The 24,989-nt window shown below is 39.7% G+C and overlaps 1 protein-coding gene and 1 long non-coding RNA gene across 2 annotated transcripts; both read left to right on the forward strand.

Moving 5' to 3' along the window:
* The first annotated feature begins 1,161 nt into the window (after nucleotides 1-1,161).
* Nucleotides 1,162-24,199, forward strand: otc (ornithine carbamoyltransferase). The gene is made up of 10 exons (XM_010868892.5): nucleotides 1,162-1,378; nucleotides 1,561-1,699; nucleotides 1,789-1,870; nucleotides 4,040-4,127; nucleotides 6,523-6,676; nucleotides 6,754-6,876; nucleotides 8,606-8,659; nucleotides 19,498-19,647; nucleotides 19,824-19,961; nucleotides 23,842-24,199. Exons 1-10 carry the CDS (start codon nucleotides 1,296-1,298, stop codon nucleotides 23,899-23,901), a joined length of 1,071 nt encoding a protein of 356 aa, XP_010867194.3. The 5' UTR covers nucleotides 1,162-1,295; the 3' UTR covers nucleotides 23,902-24,199.
* Nucleotides 10,289-11,972, forward strand: LOC117592836. Its single transcript, XR_004574607.1, has 2 exons — nucleotides 10,289-10,339; nucleotides 11,376-11,972. It is a non-coding gene; the product is annotated as an uncharacterized LOC117592836 (long non-coding RNA).
* Nucleotides 24,200-24,989: the final 790 nt, after the last annotated feature.

The raw sequence follows: 24,989 nt of genomic DNA on the forward strand, positions 1-24,989 counted from the left end.
AGGGTGTATGGCTTCAGAAAACATGTTACCAAAAGTAAAAAAAAAAACATATGGACCATGAAAACAATACAAGCATTTGCTGACACTATCACTTAGTGTTGCAGCTGGTAAATATAAATTATGAACCCTACCAGATGCTCTGATGGAGTTGAAGAGAAGCTCCAAGTGGTCCTGGCTGAACCTGTAGGTCAGGACATATTGCTGTCCTTCAAACAGCACAGGAACCAACCGGATTGAAAATCATGTGCAACTTTGCTGGTTAACAGCTAAACTGTAACGTTAGCTGCCATAGGTCCCACTCAAAGCTTATTGTTATTAGCCAGCAAATAACTACAACCACATCCACAAATTGTAATTTAGACAAAAGATTAGTTGTCATGAAATCGTTATTGGTGTCAGTAAAACCTCTAATCGAACAGCTCGTTTGTGATATCTGCCTTGATAACTTGCTGAAGTAGCCGTGATCCAACTAAGCTGCACGATTTAGACGTTTTTAGAAAAGCTGCAATTTCAACATTTTCAAGCGTTCAGAATTATAGCCACGTTAATAACGTTTGTAAATCCGTCAAGGTTTCAGCGAGATAAGAGTATTTGTGTTAGTGCTGATCACTCACCTTACATCAGGTACCACAGAGCCCGCCAGGAAGCCTGCCTGTGACAAGACCGCCACCGGTGATGCCGGAAGTGACTGAACGTTTAGCCTTTATATATGATGTCGATGCTCCTGACATCTTGCAATGACTTCTGGGATATCAGATGCGTTTTCGCTTATCAAGTCACCAACCCATGCATCCTCCATAAAAGATGCGGATCAAGTACACATCCGGGCATTTGATGCGTTCTTGGTAACTTGCGTTCTTTGGATCGGAACCTTACTTGGGGCATGAAAGATGACGTCAAACGAGTTCACATGTACACACGTATGGACAAAAACGCGGATTGATAAACGGCCAAGGATTTTTTATGTATTTAAATTTTTAAATATCAAAATTCACACACAAATATGGCTGTATAAATTCGGTTCGATAAACGGCCAAGGAATGTTTACTACCTAACCTCTGTAGAGGGGCGTGGCCACGGTGAAACGTCAACATCAGTACTGTGAGGAACCAATAACCAATGAGGATATATTATCAAGGTTGAAACCCGCCCCCCTCCATTTAGGGTTCGTGATCAACCACCGCATGCGTTCCGCGTGCTTTTTGCCCAAACCTTCCAAGTTGGTGCTGTCGCTTTCGTGAAGCTATTGTTTGCTTTCCAGATATTAATCATTTAAACCAGTATCACAATCTGCCATGACAACTAAAATATTTGCTCTAAAGAATGCATGGTTCTGTGGGCTGAAGACTATCCAAAATATCAATTTGAAGAACTTTAGGTAAGATAACAAATGGGCTAGCTTAGTAAAAGATGCGTGTTTTAAAACGCTGCCAATGTAAGCTACATACGCTACAAACTTTTTCCATAATGTGGCATTATGTGTTTGTGAAACTTTTATTGCACATTTAAAAATATGATTGGGGCGCTATCTGGTTTATCCTCTATTCATTACTTTTGCAGCATTGGAGCAGTAACTCGAGCACCTGTTAACCTTAAGGGTCGTAGTTTCTTGACTTTGAAAGATTTCAGTTCAGATGAGATCAAACATCTTCTATGGGTCTCCAGGGACCTAAAACACAGGATCAAATATGAAAAGCAGGTACATTGGCATATAACTAACTTTTTAAAAGATGGATGTATAGTACAAAGGGATTGCATAGAACCGAGTTAACTGTCATTTGTTTTCAGTACCTTCCTCTTCTTCAAGGGAAGTCGATTGCCATGATATTTGAGAAGAGGAGCACCAGAACTAGAATCTCTACAGAAACAGGTGTGAGTTACATTTGTTTATGTTGGGGGTTTTGTGTGTCTAAGACTTTGAAATAAGTATCCAATATCCTCATGACACTCCTATGAGTCATGCAATATCTTTTAGGAATGCATTGCAACATTATTTTGAATGATTGCGGCTTAAAAAGATACAGCAAAGATGTTCCTTTGAGCAATCTGAACACAACTTAGTGGTCCAGTAAACTAATAGTTGCTGGCACTAATTGCTGAAAAGGTCCAAAATGTTGTTCTGTCTTTAAAAAATACAGTTAATACTAATTGCTGTAAATAAGAATATGTTCTTGGCGTACTTAACTGGTAAAATAATGGTTATAAAATGTGTGGATGTGGGGGTTGAAGCATTGGGGAAGCGGTGCTTCATGTTGTCACCAAGCTCAATGGAGAGTCAGGACTTATACAGGAGACAATGGAACTGCTGAGAAGACAGACTCTCCTCCTATCAGCAGTGTAATTGTGTTTCACTTTTTTGTTCCATCTGCACCACTGTGTTTCACCTTTGTGTGGTTGTGTACAGATAAACATTCTCAACATTGCAATGCAGATACAGCTGTCCTTGTAAGTTTGCATACCCTGGCAGAAACTGAAACTTTGGCAATGATTTTGGAAATATGACTGATCATGCAAAAAAACCACTCTTTTATTTAAGGATAGTAAACATATGAAGCCAGTTATTATCATATAGTTGTTTGGCTCCTTTTTAAATCACAATGATAACCGAAATCACCTAAATGGCCCTGATCAAAAGTTTACATACCCTTGAATTTTGGCCTTGTTACAGACACAAGGTGACACACACAGGTATAAATGGCAGTTAAAGGTGTATTTCCCACACCTGTGGATTTTTTAATTTGCTATTAGTTTCTGAGTATAAATAGTCAATTAGTTCATTAGCTCTAACGTGGATGCACTGAGCAGGCTAGATACTGAGCCATGGGGAGCAGAAAATAACTGTCAAAAGACCTGTGTAACAAGGTAATGGAACTTTATAAAGATTGAAAAGGATATAAAAAGATACCCAAATCCTTGGAAAAGCCAGTCAGTACTGTTCAATCTCGTATTAAGAAGTGGAAAATTCAGGGATCTCTTGATACCAAGCCAAGGTCAGGTAGACCAAGAAACATTTCAGCCAAAACTGCCAGAAGAATTGTTCAGGATACAAAGAAAAACCCACCGGTAACCTCAGGAGAAACACAGGCTGCTCTGGAAACCGGTGTGGTTGTTTCGAGGAGCACAATATGAAAATACTTGAACAAAAATGAGTTGCATGGTCGAGTTGCCAGAAAGAAACCCCGATTACAATATGCCCGATAACACCTTGACACGCCTCACAGCTTCTGGTACACTGTAATTTGGAGTGTTGAGATAAAAACAGCTTTATGGTCACAAGCGCTATGTTTGGAGAGGGGTCAACAAGGCCTATAGTGAACAGAATACCATCCCCACTGTGAAGAATGGTGGTGGCTCACTGATGTTTTGGAGGTGTGTGAGCTCTGAATGCACAAGGAATCATGTGAAAATTGATGGCAAGATGAATGCAGCATGTTATCAGAAAATTATAACCCTAGACCCTCCAGAGGTTACAGCAGAAAAAGGTGTAGGTTCTGGAGTGGCCATCACAGTCTCCTGACCTTAGTATCATTGAGCCACTTTGGGGAGAACTCAAACGTGCGGTTCATGCAAGACGACCAAAGACTTTGCATGACCTGGAGGCATTTTGCCAAGAGAAATGGGCAGCTATACAACCTGCTAGAATTCAGGGCCTCATAGACAACTATTACAAAAGACTGCACACTGTAATTGATGCTAAAGGGGGCAATACACAGTATTAAGAACTAAGGGTTTGCAGACTTTTGAACAAGGGTCAGTACATTTTTTTTTTGTTGCCATGTTTTGTTTTATGGTTGTGCCATTCTGTCATGACCTACAGTTGAATATGAATCCCATAAGAGATGTTTTCCCTGCTTACTCATGCTTTCTTTACATATATTACCAATTCTCCAAGGGTATCCAAACTTTTGAACACAACTGTATGAATGGATTTTGAAGAATTGATACAACTGTCTTCCATTTGTAGTAAGCAATGTAGTTCTGTCAGCAATAGTTACATCTTGTATGTTTTAATAAACCCCTTTATATGTACTACCTGCAGGTTTTGCTCTGCTGGGAGGACACCCCTGCTTTCTGACCTCTCAGGACATCCACCTGGGAGTTAACGAGAGCAGCGCTGACACTGCCAGGTTAAGGAACGAGGGTGTAACGCATTCAGGTACCCTGTATGTGTGTTTGGATTTCCCCTCCTGCCATTTCCCCAGGTGTCCCTTATGTTCCTGATTGTGCTTGTTGTTGTTTCCCACCTGGCAGTCATGAGTGCATCGCCTGACTGCTGAGGTGGACCAATCAGTGGACACCCATCCTAATTGCACCACCTGTTCCTTTTTCCATTACCCAATCACATCACACATCCCTGGTTTAAAAACCCAGTCAGTTGGGTCTCCTAGAGAGACTTTTGCTTTACCCCACATGGACATAGATACTCTGTGTTTTTGTTTGTTCCTGGGAAAAGTGTTTTTTTTTTATTAGCAAGTCACCCTTGGGCATACACAACCCGTAGGGGAACTTCTGTCTAAAAACACTAGTTAGAACTGAGCAGACCACCCACTGTATTTTTGTATTGGTTAGTGGTCAGCTCAGCGGTTCTTGAGGTAGGCAAGTTCAGTTTAGGGGTGTTTGGACTATATTATTTCATTCCTTGGGTCCAACTCAGCCCCTTTTCTCCACCCCCTTCAGGGGCTTAGGATGGTTTGATTTGGATGCCCTTTTGACTAATCCCACGTGGGAGGATTTTGATAGATGCAGTAGAGTGGATCTACAGGCTCTGGCTGACCATTTTTCCATTCTCATACCGAAGAGTTTAGTTAAAGCGGAGGTCAGAAAGATTGTTAGGTGTTTTGTTGAAGGAGCAAGTGCTGCCGCTGTCTGAGCCTGCTGCTCCTGTACAGGATGTGGCTGCTGCTCCTGTAAGCCCGTCCATCTGAGGGCGAGGCCAAGGCTCCAGCCACACTGCCCCGGTTTGACCCACTCTCCCCGCTGTCAGACAGTGACACCAGAAGGGATGTCCGTTCAACACGGCTCCAAGTGGAGGCAGAAGAGAGAGCACAGATCAGGCGAGAAACTCTCCAGTTGGAGATGCGTAAACTTGAACTTGAGGCCGAACAGGAGTCGCGTAGACTTGATCGAGAACTGGAGATGTGTAAGCTGGAACTGGAGGCAGAGACAGCAAGGTTAGCCTCTGCTCGTGCAGTGTCTGCTAGTGAGCCATCCTCACCAGCGGGGTCTTCTATTACTTTTGATATTAGCAGACAGATCACCTTGGTACCAGTGTTCAGAGTCAGAGGTTGACTCTTATATTAGCATGTTTCAGTGTATAGCGGTAGCATTGAAATGGCCTCAAGAGGTATGGTGCTTACTGTGCCAGTGTAAATTAACAGGCGAAGCCCAAGAGGTTTTGTCAGCGCTACCTCTTCAAGACCGTTTGAATCATGATGTAGTCAAAGCAACTGTTCTTCGTGCCTACGAGCTTGTTCCTGAGGCATATCGACAGAGATTTAGGTCCCATAAAAAGTACTCTACCCAGACTTACGTGGAGTTCACTAGAGACAAGGGAAATCTGTTTGACAAATGGTGAGAGGTCCTGGGTTCAAATCCCGGATGAGCCCCCACATTATGTTACGAACCCTGCGGCTCTAGCAGTTTAGGGTGGATAGAACAGAGGCCCGTAACATAAAACTAATGCAAATTACTGTAGTGTAAATGAACAGTGAGAACAAACGACACAAACGTTTTTATCTTTGACGGTAGCTTTGGTTATTATAAACACAGTAAAGGGTTTAGGGAAAATTGGCTGAGCTGAACCCAAGAAATTAAATAATATAGTCCAAATACCCCTATACTGAACTTGCCTGCCTCAAGAACCACTTAGCTGACTACTAACCAATACAAAAATACAGTGGGTGGTCGGCTCAATTCAAATTATTGTTTTTAGACAGCGTTTTCCTACGGGTTGTGTATGCCCAAGGGTGACTTGCTAAAACATTTTTTTTCACAGGGACAAACAAAACACACAGGTAGAACAAGGACTGAACAGCAAACAATTAACTAGACAACACTAAACAAAACACCCCAGCAATGCATACTCACATTAACAGGACAAAGTGAGATGTATGTGCTAAACTACGTGATGTATGAATTAACAAAGTGTCTGTCTATCAAAAAGGGTGTGTATCTATGTCCATGTGGGGTAAAGCATAAGTCTCTCTAGGAGACCCAACTGACTGGGTTTTTAAACCAGGGATGTTTAATGTGATTGGGTAATGGAAAAAGGAACAGGTGGTGCAATTAGGAGGGGTGTCCACTGATTGGTCCACCTCAGCAGTCAGGCGATGCACTCATGACTGCCAGGTGGGAAACACCAACGAGCACAATCAGGAACCTAAAGGACACCTGGGGAAATGGCAGGAGGGGAAATACAAACACACATACAGGGTACCTGCATGCTTAACAGAGGGCCACAGCGATAGACGCCAAGTTGTCATCACCTTGGGTATCTAACTGTATTGTGTGTCGGTGGAGCAGGGTTCTTTCTGGGTTGTGTGACATAGTCCTGGCGCGAGTGTATAGCCACACTACTTTGGAAGATCTTGTGAAGGACTCATCCATCCCCATCATTAATGGGCTTTCTGATCTCTACCACCCCATCCAGATCCTTGCTGACTTCCTCACCCTTCAGGTAGCCTTGCTGCAAATGGTTTATCTATGTTTCAGATATAGACCGAGACAGATTCACGTTGCCCTTGTGTTTTACAGGAGCATTATGGCTCATTGAGTGGGCTGACTGTGAGCTGGATCGGAGATGGGAACAACGTCTTGCACTCTTTCATGATGACTGCAGCCAAACTGGGCGTCCATCTCAGAATCGCCACTCCTGAGGTCTGATTATACAATGTTCTGTCCTTCAACCCCTACACTTTAAAAAAAATTAAATTTTAGTAATCAAGCAGACACTTATCCAAAGTAACTTGTAGGAGTAATGTAGGATAAAGTACAGTGGGGCAGAAAAGTATTTAGTCAGCCACCAATTGTGCAAGTTCTCCCACTTAAAAAGATGAGAGGCCTGTCATTTTCATCATAGGTACACTTCAACTATGAGACATAATGAGAAAACAAAATCCAGAAAAACACATTGTAGGATTTTCAATGAATTAATTGGTAAATTATGGTGGAAAATAAATATTTGGTCAATAACAAAAGTTCATCTCAATACTTTGTTATATACCCTTTGTTGGCAATGACAGAGGTCAAACGTTTTCTGTAAGTCTTCACAAGGCTTTCACACACTGGCTGGTATTTTGGCCCATTCCTCCATGCAGATCTCCTCTAGAGCAGTGATGTTTTGGGGCTGTCGCTGGGCAACACAGACTTTCAACTCCCTCCAAAGATTTTCTATGGGGTTGAGATCTGGTAACTGGCTAGGCCACTCCAGGACCTTCAGGTGTGTTTGGGATCATTGTCATGCTGAAAGACCCAGCCACGTTTCATCTTCAATGCCCTTGCTGATGGAAGGAGGTTTTCACTCAAAATCTCACGAGATGAGAGGCCTGTCATTTTCATCGTAGGTACACTTCAACTATGACAGAAAAAAATTTAGAAAATCACATTGTAGGATTTTTTATGAATTTATTGGTAAATTCCTCGGTAAAATAAGTATTTGGTCACCTACAAACAAGCAAGACTTCTGGCTCTCACAGACCTGTAACTTCTTCTTTAAGAGGCTCCTCTGTCCTCCACTTGTTACCTGTATTAATGGCACCTGTTTGAACTTATCAGTATAAAAGACACCTGTCCACAACCTCAAACAGTCACAGTGAAAACCTCCTTCCATCAGCAAGGGCATTGAAGATGAAACGTGGCTGGGTCTTTCAGCATGACAATGATCCCAAACACACCTGAAGGTCCTGGAGTGGCCTAGCCAGTTACCAGATCTCAACCCCATAGAAAATCTTTGGAGGGAGTTGAAAGTCTGTGTTGCCCAGCGACAGCCCCAAAACATCACTGCTCTAGAGGAGATCTGCATGGAGGAATGGGCCAAAATACCAGCCAGTGTGTGAAAGCCTTGTGAAGACTTACAGAAAACATTTGACCTCTGTCATTGCCAACAAAGGGTATATCACAAAGTATTGAGATGAACTTTTGTTATTGACCAAATATTTATTTTCCACCATAGTTTACCAATTAATTCATTGAAAATCCTACAATGTGTTTTTCTGGATTTTGTTTTCTCATTATGTCTCATAGTTGAAGTGTACCTATGATGAAAATGACAGGCCTCTCATCTTTTTAAGTGGGAGAACTTGCACAATTGGTGGCTGACTAAATACTTTTTTGCCCCCCTGTACCTTTCCCTGGGACACAAAGACAATTGTTCCAGGTGGGATTCGATCTGGGAATTTTCCAATTACACGCTTTACTCTCTAAACAATGAGCCACTGACTCCCCACTCACCAGCCTCCGTTTTCCTTCTCGCTTATTTCTTTGCCTATCTTTTCCTTTTATATGAACTGGGCCGCTCTGCCTGTGTTTTCTCTTGGGTGTTCAAACCTTTAAAGCGTAGTGCTAGTTGAGTTCTAACTAATCTGTCATTCTTCCTGCCTATTCTCAGGGTTATGATCCAGACAGCAGTGTCCTTCAGGAGGCAAAGAGACTCTCAGAAAAGGTGAGAATCCTTGAAGGGGTCTCAAACCTTTTCAGGCAACTTTACAACATGAAACATGTTGCAAGCAACTTTTTTTGTGCTTGGTCGGACACATTAGGGAGAGTCAGCATCTTTTCCCTCAGTCATTTCTCTCACCAGCATCTCAGTCCAGGGCTGTGGGAAAAAGATGAATCAAAATCATAATAACATTGCCATTTGAACATGTGATTTCTAAACGTGTGTTTTTTTTTATTTATTTTTTTACAATCAAAGTAATTATTTTGACTGGTGTGCCATCCTTGCTATAATCATAGCACAGTGTGGTCACAACATCTACAGTACAAGCGCTCTTACAACACTTTTTTTCCCTGATGTTTTGCTATTTTAAGACAAAACATTTACAGTTATAATGTCCAGCTGTATGTCGCCTATCAGTCAATCAAACTTTACAATACATTTTCCTGATCACACCTCTCACGTCCCATCTTTTTAAGTGAGTACTCTTAATATTTCCCAATACTGTAATAAAGTACTTTACAAAAGTACAGTTATAGGGCCACAATCGTATAAAATAATAAAATGCCTGGGTTGAAGAGACTATTAAATTATAATCATTCAGAAACATTGAAGATGTGGCGTCGAGTGCACTGCAAAAGAATAGTGTAGAGTAGGTCTTGCTGTTAAGGAGAGGAAGAAAATTAAGAAACCAGAGGACAATGAGAGAGACTAGGGATGATTTTGGTTCTGAAAAATCATCTTCTGTTATTTGGGAATATTTTGGGTTCCAGAGAGATGTCACAGACTAATGTAATATGTAAAAACCTGTATGAGAGTGGTTGGAACAACATGTGGAAACGCAACAAACTTATTTCAACACCTGAGGCATTGCTATAGGGACTTGCATAAAAACTGCGTGTCAGAGAACTTTAATAAAACCCAAAATATATTGCACAACCAGCCAAACAATCATCAATAATTAGGGGCACCAGAACTGTTCTATGACTGGTGTGTGGGATTTCCTATTTTAATGGGCATGTTAGAAAAGATGTAAGCTTAGTCATATGACTGAGTAATATATCACTAAGCACACTTGTTTCTGATCACATCACCCAGGACTTCCCATCATTATCCACACCAAATCCTCATTACTAGGCCTACATATAAGGAAAATTGTATGGGCTGAAATATGTGCCACCAGAAACTGAATTTGAATTATTTATATTTGAATTTGAATTGCTAAACTTGAATAATTGCATTGAAAAACTGAATTTGAATCACATAATTTGAAATTGTATTGTTTAATTTGAATAATTGCATTGAAAAACTGAATCTGAATTTTATAATTTGAAATTGAATTTATTCGTTTGGATCCGAAGTCCAATAAAATGTGATCCTCACTGAAAATTAAACTCTCTATATATCTTCACATTCACTTCTCACAATTCAGATTCAGTTCTCAAATTCAATTTCAAGTTACTGAGACAGACATCCGGGTAGTTGGAGGATGAAGGAAGAGCAATCGAGCGCAGATCGATAGATAGCGTTCATTGGCGCATAGGACTCCTCTTGGGCCAATCAGCACATACGTTTTGGAGCATAGTACATGAAACAAGGAAGAAGCTCTTGCTTTGCCAGTGGCCGGCCTTGACCCAGAACGCCCAGACTGGTGTGACCACCATGGATTCGGCTGGGACAAATACGGTAATTACAATTTAACATATCTACGATCTAACGATCTTTTGTTTAATTGTCGTTAATGTTATAGCTGTTTTGTAGAAACGTTTCGTCCGCGAGCATACACAAATCATGTTTACAATTACATTAGACGACTAGCTAGCACCATTGTTCTATATTTATGACTAGCACGATAGCATTGTTTCAGCTATTATTTTAGCAACGCAGCAAGGAGCGCTGGAGCTAGTCTACAAACAGCAGTGCGTACAATAAAAAATGTTTCAAAATTTGTTTTACTGTCAGTGAATAGCACCGAGTGAAAGTCAATGATTTCTTTATATCTAGTGACAGTGATCATGTCGTTAGCTCAGATAAGTACCGGTTAACTTAGTAAGAAGATCTAGAAATAGAAGGCATCGTGCTAGCTAACTTGCCAGTCCCACCTGTGACTTAAAACAACCCAGCTGTTCTTTTGGAGATACATTTTTGACCAACTTATGCTGTGATCTGCACAAAGTTGAGCAAGGTGAAACTTAACGTTATAGTGATTATGGGCACGATCCAACCAGTTACAAATTAGTTTTTACTGTTAACATGGTATAGGAAACCTATCTGGCAATATTGTTACATTCATAACTAGTTGGCTTGTAATCACATAACAAATATAATTGGTTTGCTACTATTCCTTAATTTTGGTGGTTCCTCATCCATCGCCTCCATCACATTTGATATCAACTTGACATGAAATCCATAGCAATCAGTGATAATTGAATCTGTTTATGATTAAGCAATTACATTTCCTTGCAATGAAAACCTACTACTTTCAACCACTTCTAGATTGTTACCAGCTACCTCTCTGTAGCTCACATCTCCTATTTGGAATATTATTAGTCCCACAATAAATATTAATAATAATATCCTACTATTAATGTATGAAATGATGTCATCTAATACATAGTATGTCAGTCATATCCGAAAAGAATAGCTACAGCTGATGAAATGGGTTGCATTACTAGATGATGTATGTTAACAATTCATTAATACTATCTTCTGTTGGTTTTAGGGAATCCTAATTGAGGATATTGATTGGGAGAGCTCAGGGCTCTCTCATAACTCTGCCAACACAGGTGTTACCGTGCCAGAAATGGAATGTCCATTGAAGACCGAGAACTCTACGCCTTGCCATTGATCCCCTTTCTCATTCAAATAGTTTTGGAAAATATATTTATTTGACCACACTCGCACATGCCTTGTACCTACTTCACCATCATTGACAGTCATGCCTGTGCCAATCAGAGGACTAAAGGCTTTTAATAATTCATGATTGCTTAAGTCCAGTCTAGGACCCCATGTATCCAGGCACCTTATAGTCCACCAAATTTTTAAAATCGGACTTCTATCTCGCTGACACAACCACAGGGAAGTGGGAAAGAACATATTGAAGGACATCTTCTCTGACAAACATTGTAATGGTGCGATGCACATGTGGAAATGCTTTTTGTGTTGTAACATTCAATGTGGCTAACAATGATTTATGATCTAAAATATCAAATCAATTAGCCATGCACACTGGGTCATTTAATACACTCATGAACAGTGAATTGGGTTAACATATACAAACTGGATTTGACAAAAAATGAAATAAAAGACTGCACAAATATCTTATCTATTACTATTTGAGTCTGAATGTACAGGTGCTGGTCATAAAATTAGAATATCATAAAGTTTTTTTTATCCCAGTAATTCCATTCAAAAAGTGAACCTTGTATAATGTATACATTCATTCCACACAGACTGATATGTTTCATATTTCTTTTAATTTTGATGATTATAACCGACAACTAATGAAAATCACAAATTCAGTATCTCAGAAAATTAGAATATTAAGACCAATACAAAAAAGGATTTTTAGAAAAGTATGAACATGAAAAGTATGAGCATGTACAGCACTCAATACTTAGTTGGGGCTCCTTTTGCCTGAATTACTGCAGCAATGCGGCATGGAGTTGATCCGTCTGTGGCACTGCTCAGGTGTTATGAGAGCCCAGGTTGCTCTGATAGTGGCCTTCAGCTCTTCTGCATTGTTGGGTCTGGCGTATCACATCTTCCTCTTCACAATACCCAACAGATTTTCTATAGGGTTAAGGTCAGGCGAGTTTGCTGGCCAATTAAGAACAGGGATACCATAGTCCTTAAACCAGGTACTGGTAGCTTTGGCACTGTGTGTAGGTGCCAAGTCCTGTTGGAAAATGAAATCTGCATCTCCATAAAGTTGGTCAGCAGCAGGAAGCATGAAGTGCTCTAAAACCTCCTGGTAGAAGGCTGCGTTGACCTTGGACCTCAGAAAACACAGTGGACCAACACCAGCAGATGACATAGCACCCCAAACCATCACTGACTGTGGAAATTTTACACTGGACTTCAAGCAACGTGGATTCTGTGTCTCTCCTCTCTTCTTCCAGACTCTGGGACCTTGATTTCCAAAGGAAATGCAAAATTTACTTTAATCAGAGAACATAACTTTGGACTACTCAGCAGCAGTCCAGTCCTCTCCGAGGCAAGACGCTTCTGACGCTGTGTCTTGTTCAAGAGTGGCTTGACGCAGGGAATGCGACAGCAGAAACCCATGTCTTGCATATGTTTGCGTGGTGGTTCTTGAAGCACTGACTCCAGCTGCAGTCCACTCTTTGTGAATCTCCCCCACATTTTTGAATGGGTTTTGTTTCACAATCCTCTCCAGGGTGCGATTATCCCTATTGCTTGTACACATTTTTCTACCACATCTTTTCCTTCCCTTTGCCTCTATTAATGTGCTTGGACACAGCTCTGTGAACAGCCAGCCTCTTTAGCAATGAACTTTTGTGTCTTGCCCTCCTTGTGCAAGGTGTCAATGGTCATCTTTTGGACAGCTGTCAAGTCAGCAGTCTTCCCCATGATAGTCTAGTTCTGTAGACTACAAAGAGAGACCATTTAAAGGTCTTTGCAGGTGTTTTGAGTTAATTAGCTGATTAGAGTGTGGCACCAGGTGTCTTCAATATTGAACCTTTTCACAATATTCAAATTTTCTGAGATACTGAATTTGTGATTTTCATTAGTTGTCGGTTATAATCATCAAAATTAAAAGAAATATATGAAATATATCAGTCTGTGTGGAATGAATGTATACATTACACAAGGTTCACTTTTTGAATGAATAAACACTTGAAATATAAGTCTGTGTGGAATGAATGTATACATTATACAAGTTCCACATTTTGAATGGAATTACTGAAATAAATCAACTTTTTGATGATATTCTAATTTTATGACCAGCCCCTGTATATGCATATTTGAAACTGAAACATTTCACTTAAACCTGATGAAATGCCTGCCCTAGATGGAAGGCCTCTGTCAACTTGTTTGAACTCAGTAGAAGTTTGCATATGCTTAACAGGTAGGTGGATTGTATTACAACATGCAGCGACTGTTGGGTAGCAAACTGTATGTGAACCATACAGGATGTCACAGGTGTGGTTGAACTGCACAAAGACTGAAGTTTTCTTCTGGTAAGACAGGAAGGTGGCCCTGTCCTGTGAGCCACTGCAGAAACATCCTGGGGGACAGGTGACCTGGATAGTCTACTGTGTCACCCGCCTCTGGATGTTCATCTTTTCAGAGACAGAAAGCAAACAATCACGTTAAATATTTGGTTTACCTTTACCAGCACAGGTACATAAGTACTCACAATGATAATGAAATCTACATGGAAACTTAAATATTACCAAATAAAAAATTACAAAGTGGGATGTTTTCCATATTCCAAAAAAAATGTATTGCAAAAAGTTATTCAAGTAAATGGCTAGCTATATCAATATAAAACAAAATATGAATACAACAGGCACTATATAGACCACAATACCATATGCACTATTACATTTAATATAAACATGACTGTTTTTACACTAAGTTGACAAAGTATGATGTTATTATATAGTGGCAAGCACGGTTTTCTAGCTACTAGCCCATATTTATTGTAGCGCTAGCTAGATAATGCTCACAACAAAATAATGAAAGCACTACTGGATTGCTAGTTTTAAAAACCATCCCTTTATATTTTCCCTGCGAATACGGAGAACAGTCAGCTTTCTTTCGAAGAGTAAATGTGCTATTTTTGTGTTCAAGTCAACCGGAATTAGCTATGCATTCAAGTAAAATGAATAGGGCTAGTGCTATGGTGTAATTGCCCTGAAGTTTATGGCCTTACATAATGCTAGCACCTGCCAAATACAGCGACACAGTCACGCTTACTACTCTCCCTCCCTCTCAGTAAGCAATACCCTGACGGTGTCAATGACAATCACAAGGAGTAGTTAAACAATCACGCTGAAGACATGACCAGTCTACTTGGCGGCGGCTAGCACTAGTTACGTTTGCAACAACATTTTCACCGAAAGAAGAGGCAAACGTTTAGAAATAATAAACACCAGGCAAAGATGTTGTTAGTAGGCTACCATAAAAACCCGGGATATTAGCTACTGTGTTTGCAACGTCGAGAGAAAGATTTAATTTCCCCTGTTTCTACAAAACAGATATATCATTAACCACAGTTAAACAAAAGATCGTAGATATGTTAAATTGTAATTACCGTATTTGTCCCAGCCGAATCCATGGTGGTCACACCAGTCTGGGCGTTCTGGGTCAAGGCCGGCCACTGGCAAAGCAAGAGCTTCTTCCTTGTTTCATGTACTATGCTCCAAAACGTATGTGCTGTTTGGCCCAAGAGGAGTCCTATGCGCCAATGAACGCTATCTATCGATCTGCGCTCGATTGCTCTTCCTTCATCCTCCAACTACCCGGATGTCTGTCTCAGTAACTTGAAATTGAATTTGAGAACTGAATCTGAATTGTGAGAAGTGAATGTGAAGATGTATAGAGTTTAATTTTCAGTGAGGATCACATTTTATTGGACTTCGGATCCAAACGAATAAATTCAATTTCAAATTATAAAATTCAGATTCAGTTTTTCAATGCAATTATTCAAATTAAACAATACAATTTCAAATTGTGATTCAAATTCAGTTTTTCAATGCAATTATTCAAGTTTAGCAATTCAAATTCAAATATAAATAATTCAAATTCAGTTTCTGGTGGCACATATTTCAGCCCATAAAATTGTCCTTATATGCCCCAGGGTTTACGTTAGCCGGCAAAGGCTTTTTGCCGGTATCAGGTGTAGTTATCTGGCAGATGAAAATATCAACCACCTAAATGTCCGGTGGGTAATATGCCAAATAAGTAAATGGGTTAATAGCATATTAATTAGCCTAATATTGTGTGACCTATATAATCTGTTGCCAAGAAAAGTCTCCACTCACTCTCACAATAACACATTACAGAGTCATATGACTAATCTTGGCATGAGAATAAAAAGCAGCACACTCCGGCAGCAACTCCAGCATACGACTCCCAAAAAGGCGAAGCAGACATAATCAGGGCCGGTTTAAAAAAAAACAACTAGTGATGGTGTAACTGGCCAGCAAACGTGGTTCAGTAAATGATCTGAGCCAATAGTATAACTTTCTGCAGAGCCTGTCAAATGCTCTCTTGCACGCATGGGCTAGACATCCTATGGAAACCGACGACATTCGCGTGGTATTTGACGTTTCTAACATTGACCTCAATCCCTTATTCAGAGTGGAAACATGACTTTAGGATCAAAATATTGTGCAAAAAGATTCGTCTATAAACATAATTGCGATCTGGCTCATTATTTTGATCAGGCAATTATGTAGCTAATAATTGCGACAGCACTACAGTAGGTATACTGTAGATTATATCCTCAGTTCAATGATTGTGAAGAGTTAATCCTAATTTAAATTTAAAACATTTGTTGGATCACAGTTTGTTTTGTTGCTGTTTAAGTGTAGCTATTATACAGTATGGCTTTTTAACACATGTCCGATAGCTCTTCTATATGGCCGGAATTCGGGAATTTTAACGGCCATATTGGCCGATTTTGATAAGACAAATATGCGACTGAAATCCACTTGTCTATTAAATAATGTTGCAAATATTAGGCTACATTATGGGGCATTGCAAAATTATTCTCAAAAAGATTTAAACATGCTGAAATTTAGATGCAGAGGAGTTTCAGTAAATTATCTATAACTTTCCACAGAGCTCTTAAACGCTCTGACAACTTTCTAACAATGGTCTCAAAATGCCTTATTCAGAGTGGAAACAATTTTGGAATGTGCAAAAAGATCATTGTCTAGGCTATACACATTTAAGAATGTACATTATTTTAAATATTGATTAAACATCTGGGTTTTTATATTGCTTTTGTCATTATTTCCTCAAAATAAAATTGTCAGGCCTACTTAACTGACTGTTGTAGTCTAACTTTTATTTATTTGTCAATGCAATTAATTTGGAAGATACCATTTCGAAAGCTACACCCTTCTTCCATGACTTTTCCTAAATAGGTGTAGCATTTATAAAACATTTCCGTTGTCAGAAACTGTCAACTATTTAGAGACTCTTTTCTTTTTTTTATTACACCTTATTTCTATGTAATATCTGATTAGGCATGTGACAGTACAAGTAGTGATGGCCATTCCAGGCTTCATTAGTTATTTTAGCAGCAGGATATTATGCTGGCAGCACTCAGATTTACTTTATCGCAACCCGTCACTCTCTGGGTTAATGTGGAGTAATTAACAGTAATTTGTCGACTTTAGGCCATTGTACAGTAAATAAACAAATAACGTTCTGTTCAAAATACATTTTATTAATCATTATTTTCCTCTAAACGAGCTATGTTAAACCCTTGAATTATATTTTTGTTTGGGTCTACTGTGGCATATCAAAAATCTGGTGGTAAAAGTAATACATTTTTTATTTTAAGATGTTTTTATTGATACAAAAAGATGCAGTCTTCAGGAAATATTTGTGCTAAAAGTAGCATCAATGACGCAATAAGTAATGTTCGCTTGTTCAAATTCTGCTATTACCCTATATAAATGTTAACTTAATTGTTGTAATTGACAGCTATATTTCTAGTCAAATAATTGTATTTCAGTTTAAATAATAAAAATTTACCAAGAGTAATGTGTGTAGACCTATAATTAAATTAACATTCTCAGAAATAACAATCAAGTGCAGCAACATGGAATCAAACACAGCAATTTAGCAATCCATGAATAGGATTATAGTAGACAATATTCCTCCAATTTGAATGTTTTATTCTGGCCATATAAATACAGACGCAGGCTTGAATAACTACAGTTTCAGGCGGGTGTTGACATTCTCACACCGCAGTATAACGAGGCATGCCTCGTTGCGGACTGAAAGTAGCTTAGCCAGATTCATAATAAATAGTAGCAGTAATGTAAGTGCAGATAGTTTGCGTGCAGGTGGGCAGCCACTGAGACATTTAGCAGTCTTACTGTACTGACTTTTGTCTACTTATAATAGCTGGTCATAATCACACACCCACCTGGATAAATGACTGGTCATTCAGGTAGGTAATTACCAAAATAAGTGATTTGCACACTTTTGTAAAGACAGTGGAAACATAATATCTCTGCAAGTCCTTTGTTTACGTTTGGTCTGTTTACTTTTTCCATTGTCTCTTGTCATGGATGCCATAGTTGCCCTTTGTAAAAGTAATCCGTGGACAGTTGTTTTATACAAGACAACAGCATATTATTTTCGGCCCTCTCCACATTTGCAATTAAAAGCCAGTATTTTGTCAATTTCCTCCTCATGCACTGCATGATATTCCACTGATTCCATCACACGGTCAACATCTGTGACAACACTGTACATCTCGTTCTCTGAGAATGTTTTGAAATGTATCCATGTCTGGGGTTTCCTCATCGTTTTCCTATTTAATCTCTCGAGTCTGACAGGGTAATGGCATCATTGTCCTCCAGCAAGTATTCTCTCACAACTTGTTAGCAATCAGATTTGTTAACCATGCCAGCTAAATTCAGGGAAGTGATTGAGAGCTCTAGCAACGCGTTCGCACTTGTCCATGTTTGAAATTCCCAGGATCGCAATGATACTGACCAATTAGTCATGTTATAAACCTATGACTTGATAGACCAATCAGAACTCAGTATGTCAGCATGTCCAGCCCCTTCATTATCTCAGCCAATACAGGAACAGCCATGTATTTTCCACTGGTTAAACAAGGGTTTGAGTTTTACATTTTACTCGTATTCACACTTGGCATACTTGTTAATGAAGTCACCTTAAAATTCAAAACTTCAAGAAGGCCTTTCTGCAAAAAAGACAATGTCCCAGAACATGTTTTTTCAGAATAGTGACATTTGACTTAAGCCCAGTTTCCTGAATTCTGTTACATATACTAACAAGCTGCAGTGTTGTATGTTAGCAAGAATATTATATTATCATTAGGATATACTGTTATAGTATTAGGATTAGTATTTGGATAGTATTTAGCTGGCCAGGTAGAGCTAGCCAGTTAGGTAGTCATACCTCTGTGTTTGTGGAGGTTGGATGATGGGTTTTTGAAAGCAGAGATGGTTGTCTTTGATGATACAAAGACAACATTTCATGATTACTGTGTTGCCTCTTACACTTATATTGAAACAGGTTTTGCAACTGTGGCCAAGGGTTGGAATTTCCCTCGTCACTGTCCTCCAATTGACCACTTTCCATGTGTGTCTGCCATTTAATTAGATATGTCTGCGCTCACACTCCTACGTAGACTCAAAGGAGCAGGAGGGAACATATGCAAAATCAAATCACAAAACAAAAAATGTTACTTTTTTTTTGACAAATTACTGAAGACAATTGTAACGGAGTAGGTAAAATGTAATAATATGTCACAGAACCAAATATTGCATTTACATACTTTTACGCTACTTTGAATTGATTAAAGAAAAAGACAAAAACATACCAACTGTGACCTGGGGGTGTATTATAAGGTGTTACTTTTCAAACGAAGTAATTTTCTGATATTACACATTGCTTTCTTCATTTGCAACAATTAATTGTGATTAGTTGCTTATCTGAGAAGAACTGTTTGATGGGGCATGCTCAGAGAGTAGAGACCCAAAATAGAGGAAACTGAAAATGGACGTTACGTGCAGCTTAGTAGCATTATGGGTGTGTATGTCTTGATGTCAGTCAATACCAATATTTCAATATCCTACGTTTTGTGTGTGTTGTGTTAGCATGGCACCCAGTTGTTCCTGACCTCTGACCCAGTGGAGGCAGCTAGGGGTAGTAACGTCCTGGTGACAGATACTTGGGTCAGCATGGGCCAGGAGGATGAGAAGAAACAAAGGATCAAGGACTTCCACGGCTACCAGATCACCATGCAGGTAGACTTCCATAGTAATTTTACTGATAAGTGTTCTCTTGCAGAACAACAAACCCAGGCACCCACCACTATCAACCACAGAACCCAACATGCTATCCTCTACCGCTAAACCCTTAATGCATGTGCCAGGGCAAAGATCTCGAACGGTCCAATTTATCATTGTTCTTTCCATCCTAGACTGCAAATGTGGCAAAGCTAGACTGGACGTTTCTCCACTGTCTTCCAAGGAAACAGGAAGAGGTGGATGACCAAGTGTTCTACTCTTCTCGTTCGCTTGTCTTCCCTGAGGCTGAGAACAGGAAATGGACCATCATGGTAAGCTGACCTCAGTCAGTCCTCAGTGTTTGACACAAATCACAGAAACAGAATTTTGTAATTTTATGCAAGTAACTTTTTTTGCCTGACCATGTAAGCGGAGCTGTGCAAGAAGAATTAATGTCTCTTACTGAGTGAGTGCCTGACTGACTGAGTGCGCCTTGTTAAATAGCGTTGTGGTTGGAGAAGCGCACCTTTAAACTATAGGTCCCGAGTTGGTATCTCCTCGCAGGCGAAGCGAAGTACGCATTATGAATTATTCCATATAGACGAACTTCGCTGGCTAAAACCTTCAGTATCTATAGCCTGAAATAAAAGTTATATTGTTACTGTTATATTGCAACTGTTTCTGGTGGACATCCGTGCATGCATTTTGGGTCAGGATAGACAAACACATTTGCTGGCTACAACATACATTAGTTACATTATTTTTAGCCTTAACTTCTATCTATTGAGCGCAACAACATTAATTATTTCTGGGAGATTCCACGATTCTCTCGTCTTTTCACTTGATGGAAAAATGTATTTATCGTCACCTTTTATTGATTGTTACTGTATAAATGTCATTCACGAATTAAAGAAAAAAGTATGTTGTTTTGCCATGAAATAATGTTCTTATGCCATTAAATAAAATAGCTTTGGCAGACTCGCTAGCAATTTCTCACTTCATATGACTATTCCAGTAAGTAGGTAGATAGTTGGAAAGCTTATTCCTGGCTAATACGCTGTTAAAACGGCCAGTGGCAAACGCCATACATATATGCTATTTCTTGGTAAGAAACGTTAGTCAGTTTAACTGTATCAATGTCATTCACAAATGGCCAATTAACTATTAAAACAGCTAGTGGCAAAAAAGGATTTGTTTTGGGTAGGGACGAGTCTATACTGACAGCCAGTAAATGTACAGCTCCGTGGTGTAGTGGTTAACAACCAGAGGCTTTCATGTGGGCGACCTGGGTTTGAATCTCAATGGCAACACTTTCTATTGCGGGCCGGCTGAACTAGGCTTGCCTGGTTTCTTGTTTACTAAGCCACACGCAGTTTACCATCCAGCTTTTATCAGAGTAAAGTTGTTTCTTACTTGATTCTGATTGATGCCACAAATGAAGAAGTCTGAATAGTTAAATCGAATAACCCTTCAGGGTCTAAGGTGATTTCAGCCAGACATTTTGGGTTCTACATTCATTTCTGTAAGAGGTATCATGAAGTATTGTATATCCAGGTAATCACAACCCTCTCAACTACAATAACAACCCATAAAAACAGACTTGTGGGACACAATTTAGAAATGCATGTGTTTGAAAAAAAAAACAAGGTTCTACGGAGTACAGTTCTGCAATGATATAATAACAAAAAAAAAATCAACATTGTGAAACTTGTTTTCATTCACTTATTTTGAAAGGCCCATGCGTTTAGTGACAAATGTGTTTTAGGCTGCAAATAATGAATAAAAAAAAAAACAACCAACGTGACATTTGTGTTCTACCAAAAAAATCAGTTACACTCAGATGGAAATCGAACATGATTTCAAAGGTATTATAAGATATTGAGTGGATTATTATTCTGTTTTACACCAAACACCCAACAGATGTCAGCAGAGGACTACTAGTGAGGTTCTAGTTATGTTTCCTAATGAAAACATCCCTCTAGTATTGACAGAACAACATTTTTACGTCATTATTATAATGCAAACGACGTAATACGGTGTTTCATATCATAAATAGCAAACTACTTGCTATCCAGATGAGTCATGTCGCACTAGTGCCAGTAGCATGTCTGAGCCAAAATGGTCACTCGCATTTCCCAGAGTGTCTGCAGGTTTTATTTTTTTCCTATAAATTGGTTCCCAGTTCAGACCTAAACAACCAGATGAGAGTACAAACTAACTAATTAGTGACCCAACTAATCAATCAAGTACAAGGTGAGAGTGAAAACCTGCAGACATTTGGCCCTCCACGGAACCAGTTTAACACCTATGCCTTACCTGGTCCTGCACAGATTCCCATTCCTCAGCCTCTTAGTCATGTTCAGATACATGTTCTAAAATGTATTTCTTTGTACATAAGCATGTCTTGCATTTTTACATCATTATTATAATGCAAATGACGTAAATCTGTGCTAAATATCATAAATAGCAACCTACTTGTTATCCAGGTGGGTCATGTCGCACTAGTGCCACTAGCATATCTGATCCGAAATGGTCACTTGCGTTACCTGGTCCTGGACAGATTCCCATTCCTCTGCATCTTAGTTACGTTCAAATATATTTTCTAAAATTGTTTTCTTTGTAAATAAGCATTTGTCTTGCAAAACTAAAGCGAAAACAATGATCCTTCACAATTGGGAAGCAATGGCTACATATTGCGCAATGACCTATCAAATGACCACCTCCCCCTTCCCAGCATTCTTGCTTCCTACAGGTCACGTTTTCAAGGCGACATGACGTAGTAGAAGCATCATTTGTGATATACCGACCAGGATTCGATGTAAAAACAGAAGATAGGGTAAAGAAACCAGTACATACAATGCGTTATGGTATCCAGAATTGGTCTAACTTTGCATTTCTCTATGATACCCATAGCAACACAAACTAGATACGGAACGCTTCACAAAGATGTCTAGCTATTCTCCAAAAAATCTATACGATTCTAACGATTATAGTTTTAGGCAAATGTGTTACCTCCGTGTCGGCACTGACCTTGACTCAGAAAGGAAACTTGAAAAATTAACCCATCTGAATAAGGGATTTTAGGCCAATGTTAGAAACATCTCAACAAATACCAAGCGAATTATGTCTGTTTCCATAGGATGTCTAGCCCATGCATGCCGAAGAGCGTTTGACATGCTCTGCTCAGTTATAGGCTCAGATCAATTACTTAAACCTGTTTGCTTCTTAATGTTTCAACCTAGTATAGAATTGTTTGGCAATGCACTGTAATGTAGCCTAATTTTGCAACATTATTATTATTATTATTATTATTATTATTAGACCCCAACACATTTCAGTAATTTGTCAGTTTTTTGGCAAATATTGTAAGTAATTTCCAATCATATGTTCTAATTAGATAATGCCCATTGAAATGTTGTCCATTGCATTTTAAACGTTAAAACACGTTTTGCTTAATCCCACAACCAAACACTTAGTAATGTCGTACTGTCAAAGTGAGTGGAGGCTCGCTTCTTGGTAACATATGTAGGTCACACAATATTAGGCTATTTTAATATGCATTAAATCAGTAATTATTTATTTGGCATATTTACCACCCGAAATTTTGGCCGTTGATATTTTCATCTGCCGGAAAACTACACCTGATACTGCCTGCATTTGCCAGCTAACGTAAACCCTGACATGCGCACAAACGCATTCAGACTAATCAGTATAACCACAATGTTGCGCCATCTAGTGGGGAATAGGCCACCTGTTGAAAGAGGAGAATTACTGCTGTAAAACAATAAAACAAGATTGCCGGATATTGGAGAAATTATGGCTAAATTGTTTTAAATTCATATTTCCAGTGGTTATTTTTACATAAGAAATAAGCATGCATATCTAGGAGAATTCCTAAAAGGAGCTTCCTGTAAGTTTGAGTGCCGCAAAGAGTTTTTATTTTTCTCAAATTGACCCCTTCCGGGGCTTCTAGGGTTAATCCTAACCCCTTATATCCTAATCCTAACCCCTTATATCCTAATCCTAACCCCTTATATCCTAATCCTAACCCCATATATCCTAATCCTAACCCTAACCTTATGTGATGTTTGGTTGCACACCTTTGCATTCAGTATTATCTACCTGAAGTCTGCAACTTGTTTACCCCACTGGATTCAGAGATTCTGTGCCCCCTGTTTTCATTCATTCTTCTTTCAATTTCTTTATGTTCAGGGTCTGATGGTATCTCTGCTGACTGACTACTACCCCCAGATCCCGAAGCCCAGATTCTAATCAGCTCCACCTGAAAATGGCAACCCAAGTTTACAACTGTTTGAGCGTTTAGAGCACAACTGAAAACAGACTGGGTGAAATTAATTGAATTCTTGAAAAACTTTGAATCAATCTGCTGTTACAATGGAGCAAATTTAAAATGCACCATTACTGTGCTAAATCAAGGGCCTCTCAAATGCTTTTAAGTACTTTGCAAATGTTTGAACCTGGTCTGAGAAAGTTGTTGTATGTTTCTTAGTATTTTGTTCAATGTTATGGCATTCATTTTCAAGTACAAATAAAAACGTCATTAGAAACATTTCTGTCCATTACAGTAAATTTTTTGTCATTTAACGGGTGCTTCTATCTATAGTAACTTGCATGAGCAAACTGGGAAAAAATGTGTCACACCTTATCGGCTCTGGATTCGATTCAGCCAGGGGCGACTGGTTATTGGGGGCAGGTGGGGCACAGCCCCAATGTATGGAATTGGTAACCATAAACATGTTTACATAAAATTCTGATTAAATAAAGATGGGGAACACTTAAAACAACATATAATTGCACAAGGGTATGTCTTGGACACTCTGGTGAAGAGAGGGGCGGAGCTGTCAACTGATCACCACCTGGTGGTGAGTTGGATCCGATGGCGGGGGAGGAAGCTGGACAGACTCGGCAGGCCCAAGCGTACTGTAAGGGTCTGCTGGGAACGTCTGGCCGAGTCTCCTGTCAGAGAGATCTTTAACTCCCACCTCCGGCAGAGCTTCGACTGGATCCCGAGGGAGGCTGGAGATATTGAGTCCGAGTGGACCATGTTCTCCACCGCCATTGTCGAAGCGGCTGCTCAGAGCTGTGGCAGTAAGGTCTCCGGTGCCTGTCGAGGCGGCAATCCCCGAACCCGGTGGTGGACACCGGAAGTAAGGGATGCCGTCAAGCTGAAGAAGGAGTCCAATCAGGCCTGGTTGGCTTGTGGGACTCCTGACGCAGCTGACGGGTACCGACAGGCCAAGCGGGCTGCAGCCCGGGTGGTTGTGGAGGCAAAAACTCGGGCCTGGGAGGAGTTCGGTGAGGCCATGGAGAAGGACTATCGGCTGGCCTCGAAGAGATTC

The sequence above is a fragment of the Esox lucius genome, chromosome 16, assembly GCF_011004845.1.
Source record: "Esox lucius isolate fEsoLuc1 chromosome 16, fEsoLuc1.pri, whole genome shotgun sequence".
In the NCBI taxonomy this organism is placed as follows: Eukaryota; Metazoa; Chordata; class Actinopteri; order Esociformes; family Esocidae; genus Esox; species Esox lucius.